Below are 12,378 nucleotides of genomic sequence, written 5' to 3'. Positions count from 1 at the left end.
ACATCTTGCAAGTAGGACCCTGTTGTAGATCAAAGGATTTGTAGTTGAGTTGGTATTTACATTTCATTTTTTGTAGTGTTTAGTACCTTTCTGTGCTAAGGACACTAGCTAGAACATAGGGTCTAAGCTCTATGTAGATACCAGCAAGTGGGTGTTGTCTTCAGCAATAAGGCTTTGTTGTAAGTTTGTGGAGAACAACTATGTGTTGTCTTGGCAACAGCCTGGGTTGTTTGAAGATTCCCATGGGATCCCTTCCCTGGACTTTTAAAAATACAATTGTAGGCGTGTATTAGAGTATTTCTCTATTTTTCTCTTCTGAGATTCAATTGTATGTTTCATTTAGGGAGGTATGTTAAGGAGGACTTGGGGTTGTGAATAAGTGTCCTATTTTCCCAAGTTAAAACCCTATGGAGAGAAAATATGAATTCCTGCAGGGTAACCACAGTGATGTCCTTAGCAAATATATAGGAGTGCTACCAGGTGAAACACAGTCTGACAAATTTATTTCCTGAATCAGCAGAGAGCAAAAGCGACAAAGCCACATAGCTTCCTGATTGCTGAGTTTCTAAATCATCTAACACATCACCATCTGATTTGTAATGCTCAGATATATCAGGTATTAATTTTAAGAAATGTGAAAACTAGTATTCAGAAAGGGCAGGTAGTGTCCAGGGTTGGTGGTCAAGCAGTAGATTCTGTCTGTTGACTTCAGTGCCAAAGCTCCTCATGTAAACCCATTACATGCCATGGCTTGGGTACATAATGAGTTAAGAGACTCATGCTGTTGTGTTCCACTGCAACATGAAAGGTTTCGTCTTAGTCACTGTTCTATTGCTGTGAGAAGACACCGTGACCAGGGCAACTCTTAAAAATAAAGCATTTAATTGGGAGTTTCTATACACTTTCAGAGACTTAGTCCATTATCATCATGGCAGAGACCATGGCAGCAGTCAGTCTTGATGCTGAAGAAGTAGTTGAGAGGTACATCCTGATCAATAGACCAAGGTAGACTGACTGGACCTGCTATGGGCCTTTGAAACTTCAAAGCCCACCCCAGTGACACACAACCTCCAACAAGGCCACACCTTCTTGTCCTTCCAATCCTTTCAAATGGTGCCACTCCCTGGTGACTAAGCATTCAAATATATGAGTCTGTGGGAACCGTTCTTATTTAAACATCCACTTTTACAGAAGATGTATTCCTTCTACAGTGTGGAGAAAGCAAGGAGACAGGCATGGGTGGTGTCCTAACAGAGCCTAACTTGAGCTACAAAAGGAATGAGAACTCAGGAGTGGCCAAAGACAGAGAAAATTTTAAAAAGGAAGTTTAAATTTGAAGCACAGTCAGAAAGAGCAGGTTAACTGCAGGACAGAGGAAGACTGAAACGTTTATGCGGCCACTTGCTTCACCTCCATGTCTGTCATCTGTGAAGGGAAGGCATGATTTACTTCTGTTAAGTTATATGTCCTTTTGGTTATGTGTGGATATGTGTCTGTCTTACCTATTTCTAACAGAAACAGTGTTTTGGGATTAGAAGCAGACTTTTAAATTATTTAAAGAAAAAATATTTAGAAAATCTCATACCAGTTTTCTCATGCTTCAGTCTTGCTTGGGCAATGAATCGGGGTGGATGTTACACATACACTGACATCAATACCATAGGAGAAGAACTCTGAATTATGAATCTTGGAAGTTAGGGATTTTGGCACATTTGCTTCTCTTAACTGAATGTAGTGGGATAAGGGATGAGCAAGTGTTTTATAAACATAAGCAAATCTAATTTGTGAAAGGAGGTATAGTAAAAAGCATGTGTGTATTATTTGTGGAAGGTAGATAAATGTCTTCTAGGGAGGTACCTCCAAATCTCCCTTGAGTCTCTTTGACTTTCATGGCTTATTGATCATTTGGGCATCTTTAATCCAGATACTAGAATTCCTTCCTCTGGAAACAACAATAATGACATATGGAAGTATGACAATGAAGAATAGTATATCTGCTAGATTCCTATCTTAAAAAAAATCAGGGCTTGTTTAAAAGGGATGGAAACTATGGCTCTTTCATTAGGTGTCCTTTCATTAGCATGCATGCGCAGAAGCTCAGATTTGCTTAACTGAACTTTAGCCATGTTTGTTGTTGGGTGGTCCTGGGAAGATCAACTTATGCTTACTCTCTTACTGGGAAGTTGTGTTAAGCTTTTGCCTGTCACACATAGTTGGTGAAGATCCAGCTCTCTCACTTGTTAAAAAAAATGAAAATCCCATCTGTCCTGTTTTACCAATGAAGAGTCAGGGGAGCCAGATGCTGGGATGAGAACCTGCTAGCTCAGGGAAACAGAGAAAGCACCCAGGCTGATCTTGCTTCTCAGATCAGGTCCGGATGGAAAAAACCCAAGAAGCTTACTTGCTCAGCTGACAGCCCAAGAGGAAAAGGCCAAAATATTCAAGACCAGAGGCTTGCTAGCTCAAAGCCCAAAAGGCTCCAAAAGACAGAGAACTAAAGCTTAAACCTAAGCCAAAGAGCTAATGCACAAAAGCCCCTTTTTTCTTCTCCATGCTGTCTTAAATATCCCTCATCTCAAAGTACCTCCTACTCTTTAATCTCTGTCAGCTGGTTTCTTGCTCTGCCCCCTGTCCTAGGGTTAACTTTATTAAACACTGTGTACAGAAAACTCTGAGATTAAAAATGTATGTTAGGATTGGGGGAACCACACCATAATCACCTGTTTAAAATAAACAAAGTTTCTAGGATTAAAAGTATGTGATAGGGCTCAACCACACCAAACAAGAAACAGTGTTTTTTAACGTTCACAATTTTGGGGTTCGCAGTGAGATCAAATATCTTGTAACACTCACTAAGGGATATTTGTGACCTCAATTACAAAGCTAAAGGACACATTTCACTTTCTGTCTTGTGTTCATGAGACAATGAAAATAGTTTCTCAGCACTTCAGTTAGAATCACCCAGTTATAGATGATTACTTTCATTGGCTGGAACAAAGGAGTTATAAACCCCAAATTAGTTCCTGTATTCCTAGGACCTGCCAGCCTGCCTGCCACCCTGTAGTCCCTCGGCCTCTAGTCTGAGTACTGACTGAATAGCTGTAGATATAAAAAAAAAAACAATCTCTGTCCTCAGAAAGCCACCAGCGAGCTCACAATCTAGTGGAGACTTGGCATTCTCTACAAACCACATGTGCTGGAAATTCCAACAGTGGAAAATCACATGACATCTTCCCAGCCCACACACTACCATGTGAAATGTCAGTAAATCACAATCTGTCACTCTTGACTAATGAATCTGTCTATAAAATTTGTAACATTTTTAAGTTCTAAGTGTTATTATAATTACTTCATAGGAAATGGAATACAATTTAAGTAGTGGTTCTTGAAAAGAGAGAAACATGAAAGACTATTTTATAGTCTATAAGTAAGGTCTCAATTTTTGCATGAAAAAGATCTGATTTGACTGTGTGAGAAGAGAACTCAAAGTTTCTGTAGCTCCCTCATAATGTCTCCTCTCTGATGACATCCTGAAAGGTGATGCCTGTGAGAGAGAGCGCAGGCTCCTTTATGACATCCTATTCCTAAATTGTTCAAGCTGATTTTAAAAAACTAACTCGTAGAAACACATCGACCCAGTTTACACTGTTTGTACAGTATGAATGGGAGCTCTTTCTGGAGGAGTGTGTGGAGAGGAATAAATGTTCCTTATAAATGTCAGGGGAGAAATGAGTCCTTTCCCCTTTGAAGGAGGTTGAAATATGTGGTATCTGGAATACTGGGAAAAATAAGTCCAGTTAATCCATGTAATTGGCAGTCATAAATAGAGAGATTTTTGTCTCAGACAGACAGACAGACAGACAGACAGATGATAGATAAATAGATAGATAATAAGGAGAATATGTAGAGGAAAGGCTTCTGTGGGCCTCACATCTGCTCTCGTGGACAAGGGCACCTGCACATATCTATGCATCTCTACACACAAAATAAGAAAAGATCATATTCTATCCAAAGACAAACTAGTTGACATGAACGCCCGTGTAAGCTGCAAATATAATTCAAGGTTTCTGTGGCCACGTTTAAAAGCTGTAAAATTAACTTAAATGTTACACTTTATTTAATATAAAATGACAACATCATTTAAACATGTGGCTGATTTAAAACTATCACTTAGGTTGTCTTCATAATGAATCTGAGAAACCTAGCATGCAGTCAGTTCTTACAGCGCATCTTGATACAGAGCAGCATAAGAAGCATGCTGTAGTGACGTGCCCTTGAGTACCATGATGGAAAGAGTAGCTCCAGGTTAAAGGTGATCTAAGAGGCGTATGTAATGCTTAATTAGGTGTGGACAGGAAAAAAGCATCTAGAAAAAATATTTTTGGGATGATTAGAATATTTGAACATAGATAATAATTAGATAACTCTGCAGACAAAACCCACTCAAGAAATACTTGTTTCTGAGTGTGGTTGAGCATGCATTAATCTCAGAACTTGGGAGGTGGAGGAAAGCACATATCTGTGAGTTTGAGACCAGCCCGGTCTACAGAGTGAGTCCTACTCAACCATGGCTACATAGAGAGACACTATCTCGAAAAAAATGAATAAAATATTTTAATAAATATTTTTTTAACTTTTTTTATTTTTTATTAATTACACTTTATTCATTTTGTATCCCCCCATAAGCCCCTCCCTCCTCCCCTCCCAGTCCCACCCTCCCTCCCCTTTCTGCATGCATGCCTGTTTTCCTGCCAAGAGATCTCCATGGATCTAAGCATGATTGGCTGCAAACTGGAACCATTTGATCAAGCAAAAAGTGGTCTTTTGGGACTCACTCATCCCTTTACTGTTCTCCTCTCCTTTCTGATCTTAGTCTATCAGTTCTCATCAAAAGTGGCTGCATTGTCCTCTTCTGTGACCTGGTAAGGCTGCTCCCCCCTCAGGGGGAGATGATCAAAGAGCAGGCCAATCAGATTATGTCAGAGGCAGTCCCTCTTCCCATTACTATGTAACCCACTTGGACACTGACCTGCCATGGGCTACATCTGTGCAGGGGTTCTAGGTTATCTCCATGAATAGTCCTTGGTTGGAGTATGAGTCTCTGGGAAGTTCCTTGTGTTCAAATTTTCTTGTTCTGTTGCTCTCCTTGTGGAGTTTCTGTCCTCTCCAGCTCTTACTATTAATAAATATTTTTGAGTGAGTATAGTATGTACTTGTTTTTAGGAACTAGACAATGAAGAAGCTGTGGTTAAAATGTTAAATTGTAAACTACTTTTTATTGATTCTTAATATGAATTATGCATAAATATAAACACATAAATGTCAGCATGGTTATATTATTTGCTTAAAAACTAAATAAGGTTACTTTATTAGATAACTATAAAATAATATTCTTAATGATTTTTAATTATATATTATTTTTAGGAAAATATAGAATCTGGTGAATATTTACTACACACTAGATAGTCTATAAGCTAGAAATCTATAAACTAGACATGGACAAATTTCAGTGATCTAGGATTATACACAATCTGTTCTCTAATTGTGAAATTATATTAGGAAACAGCATAATGATAATTCAGGATTCCAGAATTTAGAAATGAAATATTTGTGGAAGATATTGGAGCTAGATTATGGAGATAGGTAGGGCAGGATAGGTGGGAACCCAACTGAGGGCGTTCTGAAGGTTCTAGATCGTACACAACAAAGGCATGTAGGAGGCAATTCTAAGTGGAAAGCATGAATGGTATTTAATGAATGATTGCACAAAGAAAAGATTGACAGGGGGAAGATTTGTGCTGCTTTCCCAGGTGGTTAGTACGAGTGTTAATTCTGAGAGGGCCATGCTGATTGAAACGGAGATTACGCACCAATTGTGTGTGCAACATACATAACCCGATGAGCCAAATACATTTAGCGATAAATGTAGCCACAGTAGCTGGACCAAATCACTGAAGTAGAAGTTAAAAAGTTGTCAAGGAGAGAAAGAGCATGTTGGGGAGCATGACCCGTGGCTGGAGGCACTCAGAGAAAGTGAGGTCCCGAAGGAGACAGGTGAAAAGGAGTCAGAAGGAAGCACAGTGACCGGCTAGGACACTGATGTCAGGTGTGTCTGTCCGTGCAATTTCTGTAGGCCTGAGTGCAGGGCAGGGCAAATACCATCGGCAGTTCTCATGCCCTGTGTGCCTTCTACCAGATTTTAGTGTAAATTCCCAAATGGTCCTCACTACTCCTCCATTTTCATTTCTAACATCTCCATATCCTTTCTTCTAATTATTTCAATCAAATGATCTATAATTCATGTTATAAAACTGAAATCTTAAAGTTTTATAACATTGTTGTAAAGGCAAAATTTTACGTATAGAGACAGTCACTAGCTCAGAGGTATCATGGCTTTCTGAACAGCCAGGAAGCCCATTGCCCATCTTAGGCAGAGCTAATCAGATACACTGGCAATCTGTGATGCTTTAATTGCCAGCTGGCCTCTTCTTTAATTCTATTGGAACATAGGGGTAAAACTGCCTGTATTCTGCAGTTTGGAGACAGCCTTACATGATTTGGTAAAAGACTGCAGAGAACTTCCATGGGATTTCCCAGCGTTCTGGAGACTGCTGCTTCCCCTCAGGTATACACACTACTCTGCAAAACACCATTCCAAAGCTCACACAAGGTCATTCACAGGTGACTTCTAGACGCTCAGTACCCCTGGAACGTTATACAGAATAATATTAGCATTTTGTTTTCAGTTTTTCCTCCCACTTAATATTCTGCGGCATACTAAACTACATAACTTATTACAGTGTGTTCCATTCTATGTTGACATTAAGAGCCCAACTAGCTTGTAACGTTTTTTTCAGAACAGGCTATATGATATATGTGCCATATGCCTCTGTATCTTTTAGTGTATCCAAGCTGGGAAATGAAAAGTGCTTGCCGGATACCTGGCATGGTACTTTTGTCTATAGTTTAACTCTATTAAGTGAAGAGGTTTTTATTTTCATTAACTAACGATCTGCTAACTATATTAAAAGAGCAGAGCCTCCTATATAAACTAAGCTTCATGAGGTTAATAAAGAAGTTCTTCATATTTAGAGGCATGTGCTCTATTGTTACAGGACTTTTTCTGAGTTCTCTCTCTTTTTTTTTAGAATACATGCTATTAATTTATGGTTTACTTTTTAGCCCTAAATTTTAGTCATCACAAAAGATCAGATTATGCCTGGAACTGTGGCACAAGTTTGTAATCCCAGCACTCTGGGAGGCCTGCATATCTCTATGGGTTTAGAGGCCAGCCTGGTCTACAAAATGAGTTCAGGACAGCTACGGCTACACAGAGAAACCCCGTCTCCAAAAACCAAAAACAAACAAACAAACAAACAAAAAAAAAAACTATTGTGTCTCTTATTTCAAAAATCTGTAATTCATTTGAAAATGCATTTACAACTTGGAAGCTATAGTATTGTACAATCAAAGCTTTTTTGTTAATTTTAGAAAAAGTCAATCTGGGTAAAATAATGACCGATATTGAATCTGTGAGTAAGAAAATGGAGAAAGAAAAGCAGCTGCAAATGAGGAAGTTCAGGTATGTTTAACCTAGAAAACACACTCACACACACACACACACACACACACATACAAAACACACATATACACACATGCTCACACACATCCACACTCACACACACACAACACACACAGATATACATACACATACACAGCATAAACACTACACACACAGATACATACACACTTATGCACACATACACACAGAGAGAGAGGACAGAGAGAGAGATTTTCTTTTTCTTTGCCAACATTCTTTGACCAATGGTCGTGGTTTTCCAATCCCATTATCACCCTGTGCATGAGGCTAATTTATCTTTCTGCTCTAGTCCCAAAGCCTATCAATTATCAAAATTTTAGTTTTCAGTTCAATTAACTTTTGAACTGGAGGACGTTTGAGTAGCTAAGCAAACCATCTGGGTTTTACAGTGCAGAAGCTCAAATCCAATTTGTGTCTTTCTTGAGAAAAAAATGCCATATTTTATGATAATATTACATAAGTTTGGAATTTTAATAACTCCTTTGCAGCAATTATGGAGCAGAATAAGTTATGATTTTCTCTTTCAAATCTAATAATTAAAGGTTAGTCTCTCCCTAACAGAAGGTGAAAATGAGTCTACAGAACATGGTAAGAATGCAAGGATTTGCAATTTTATTTCTGACTCCGAAGTGTCTGGAGATTGGTCAGATAGTCTTCTGGATTATTCCACAGAATCACTCCACCTTCCAGATACCTTTACAATGGTGTGTGAGAGGGCTGGCCCTAAGACTTCAGATAAAACCACTGACAGCCCTTAAGTACGTATGTTTGAGAAATTGTACAACGTAGATACACCTTTCTGATGGCTTATCTTACAGAAATTCAATGATACAACATGTTAAGAAAATTTCAGTAACTGACACACTGTATGAAGAGTAGAAATTGGAAGAAATCCTATCTTTCCGTAAAGATGATCTTGCCTTCCGAAGCTGTGTCACACATGCGCTCACCACCCAGAGAGCCTCGCTAGTGTAGCTATGTTCCTTGGCTAAACTCACTACAAGCCTCAGATTTAAACAAGTAGAAAGTGTACCCACTTCAGGGAGAGAAGTTTGTTTTTATTTATCATAGGGGAAAATATAAATCATAAGGAAAAATTATATTGAAAGATTATTTTTTTTTAAGAATCTATCTTTACCAAATTGAACTCAAGACTCAGGTCAGCTTAAGTAAATCCTGACAGTTGAAAGTAACTTACTCACGCAGTCAGTCTATTCAACGAGCATTTAACAACCAGAAAGGGTTAACTGAATTCACTTAAAACTTACCCTTAGTTTATTTTATGAAGCCTGTAATCCAAGGAACGTTAACAGTGATTCAGGCACATCGGGCACTCGTTAATGACAAATCTGTGCAGGAATAATGTCTTTCACTCTGTTGTCTTTTTCAGTAGGGTTAAGTGTTCCTCAGGGAATTTTTTTCTTCTGCTACTAGTGGAAGATAAAGGTCTCCTAATACCCTAGTCTCCACTCTAAGTGAAAACATGTCCTGTTTAATGAGGAAGCGCAACACTCTTTGACATTAAGAGCAGGTGCATCAATGACAGCCTAGGGCACGTAGAACCTGGACTTCAATCGGCTCGGGCAGCCTTGCCTTTATTTATAGCTAGTTTATGGCGGGACCTTGCTCCTCCCTTAGCAGTTCGCTTCGTGCTGTTAGCACTGGCCTGTGGTGGGGGTGCAGAGGGACACACAAATAAGGGTTTTGGGATATGGTGATTCAGGTTTTTGGAAAACGTGTGTTTCAAGAGATTATTATTATTTTTAAAGGCATCAGGTTGTTTTTGCTAACAGGCTTTCAGACTAGAGTCTGGGAGGGTTTTATTCTAGGTCACTTAGAGGATCATAAGAAGATGACACACAACATTTTTAGGTATGTTATAAAAATATTGACTGAAGAAAAGAAACAAATGGGCAAAAAATAAGAAATGTGAAAGAATTTCATAAATTTATGATATTTTAATTTGTCAATATTTTTCTATTTTTGACATGCAAAGAGCAAACAAAATGGAATGCTTCCAAATTTTCACACTTAAGTGTATGAATGTGAATTTCTTTACTCCATCTTCGAAATTTTAAATTAAAGATTATCATGAATAAAAATCCTGGTCTTAGAACAGTAATGGTGGATGTGGATATTTTCTAAATGTTACTTTCCAATCATGAAAAAATTCACTTATTAGTGCTGATTTTTGTTGTCTTCAGTGATACTCAGTGCATTCTGCCAACACACTCTTGTAATTTAGGCAAGTGAGCTTGGACTTTGTCCCTTAGCTTTGACATCAATGAACTTCCCATGTTGTCTTTGACAATCTATGCTTAGGTCTTCTGACCAGTTCAATAACAGAACAATGATGAGGTGCCATGCCATTATCCTGTGCTTTTTTTCTTTATCTCACATCAAAAACAGATCACCACATATCACATCAGAAATCAGATTATTGGCATGCATTCCACTGTGTTGAAACAGCTCTGAATTTTTACTTAACGGTTTTCAAATGTTTTTCTAAAAGGGCTCAATTGTCGATTTTTGTTATGATTTTTCATTAGGAGGAGATTGTTGCAAAATATATAATTTGTCCTAATTTGAAGATTAAATAATTTTTAGTCATGGTTTACATACTAGAAAGTAAAGCAAACCATTCAATAAATGCATTTTCCTTTAATTTTGGTAGGATATAAATGCATTTCTAGATTTTTCAAATGGAATTACTGCAGTCCTTGACCACATCTGTTGATATGTCATATGCATGACAGGAAGATGAGATGAGTTGGCCTTGTACCTTATCTACTCTTTATTTAGTGCCTACTTTGTATCTGATATCCAGCTCTGACCAGGATGGTTACAGTCTCTTTTCCTATACATGCTAAGTTTTTTTTCCTCAGGAAAACTTTCAATACTACAACCTCTGTGTCATTTAGGCAGCAATTTCATAAAAAATTTATATAAAAAAGATAAGCAGGTGTACAAAGGAGAATGCCCAAAGGTTTTTGAGCCTTTTTAAAAATAGCCAAATAGTGTGAGCACCCAAATATTCATGAAAAGACTGATAAACCATTAGAATATTCAATCCATGCAGTACAATATTAAATAATAATAAAATGCATCTATGTGTGTTAATGATGATGTCCATAATATAATATCAAGTATAAAACTACTTAGAAAGTTAATTTGTATTTACATACATATAAATATTGAAAAGGTATGAAATATGCTATAGAGATAATCATGTCAAATGAAGTTAGAATAAAATAGTGTAATGTAATTACTGAAGCTTCACTGCTCCATCTATTTCTACTTGGAATAATCTGACCTATATAACTCATATGCATTTAGTTTCTTCATGTATAAAATTAGTAAATTAATAGTACATACAGTAGCAGATGCTTAGTTAGAGAATTAGATCAGACTTAAATAACACCTAGACTATGAGAAACACTGGTTTGTAATAATTAGCAAAATATCAGAGCGATGGTATTAGAGGATATATTTCTTTTCTTTTGATTATTTACATCTTCTAAACTGTCTACCTGGTTTTTGAGTCTAGATCTAAAAGATGTGTTTAAATCTTCACAAGTGATATTAAGAAAGCATGATTTAAAAATCCCATCTGAAACCATAAAAAAAAATAAGCACAACGCTTATTTTCCTGATTTTTGCTAGGCAGGGCTTGCTCAGAAAGGAGCTGTTCCTATTTTTTACCCCCACTCAGAACCTGAAAGCTTAGGATTATTCTTTTGATAATATTCACTCTACAGGACTCTGAAGATGCCACAGGTCCAGCTGTGTGGTCAGAAGCATCTGGTCCTGCAATATTAGACATGGGGGGGGGGCTTGCATTACCAAAAGGGGGCACTGAATGACTCAAGCTGTAACTCTGTGTTTTGGAAACAGAACTTTGGAACCCATCCATTCCCACACCAGATTGCCTTTCCAGCATGTGACCTCTTCTATGGGACTTCTGAAAGAACCAGGTGAGTTTTACTAGGCGAATGCAGGGAGCAGTAGTGATTTTTATTATGAAAATCAATGAGTTAGTATTGAGCAAAGTCACTTGTTTATTATTTCATTTTAAAAAATGTTGAGTCAGAGACAACTCCTACTCCCATTGTCCTCAGTGGGAGAGGATGCACTTAGTCCTGCTTAGACTTGAGGTGCCAAGGTGGGTTGGTACCCCTTGGGGGCCTCCCCTTCTCTGAGAAGAAGAGGGGAGGAGGGGGGAAGAGATACATGAGGGTGGAACTGGGATGAAATGGGGGAGGGGTTTCTGTAGGCTTAGGGTTTTTTTTAAACACCTATTTTACTTACGTTCTTTTCTTTCTTTTTATTTTTCATTTTTTGTGAAGCAAGAAGTTTTATTGAGGTTACTTATAGAAATCTAGGTGAGGGATTACTTATTGGAACAGAAATGACTCAAAGACAGTCGAATCACCAAGGTACATCCTAGCCGGTGTTACAGCTCACAGAAGTTGGAAATCTGGAACATTTAAATACCCTGCAGGCAGCTCAAGATGTTAGAGAGGCGTCTTAACTGCTCTACCTCCCTTCCGCCCCTCCCCCCAACTTAGGTAGGCGATTAGTAGGGAAAGGGGCTGTAGACCTCTTTTGTCTTCTTTCTTCTGATAAGAGTCTATTGGTTCCTTGGGAATTAGCAAACTCAGCTGGCAGAAAGCAGCAGCAGCAACAGGCATCAGCAGAAGTGGAACACTTGAGTAGAAGCAGCTAGATTCTGCCCCTATGGCGTGAACCTGCTGAAGCAGTGAAACTCTGCCATGGCA

The 12,378-nt window shown here is 38.2% G+C and overlaps 1 protein-coding gene across 1 annotated transcript in view; it reads left to right on the top strand.

Annotated features, from left to right (window-relative positions):
• Window positions 1–12,378, top strand: part of Iqcm (IQ motif containing M) — a 324,157-nt gene that overhangs the window by 41,824 nt on the left and 269,955 nt on the right. The window contains exons 4-5 of the mRNA XM_055609054.1: window positions 7,492–7,582; window positions 11,495–11,574. Coding sequence (XP_055465029.1) covers window positions 7,492–7,582; window positions 11,495–11,574 — 171 coding nt within the window. The remainder of the gene's footprint in view (window positions 1–7,491; window positions 7,583–11,494; window positions 11,575–12,378) is intronic.

This window comes from Psammomys obesus, unplaced genomic scaffold (genome assembly GCF_907164565.1).
Source record: "Psammomys obesus unplaced genomic scaffold, mPsaObe1.curated_primary_1811, whole genome shotgun sequence".
Classification (NCBI taxonomy): Eukaryota; Metazoa; Chordata; class Mammalia; order Rodentia; family Muridae; genus Psammomys; species Psammomys obesus.
The sequence above is the reverse complement of the archived record's forward strand: the minus strand, read 5'-3'. Positions and strand labels throughout refer to the sequence as shown.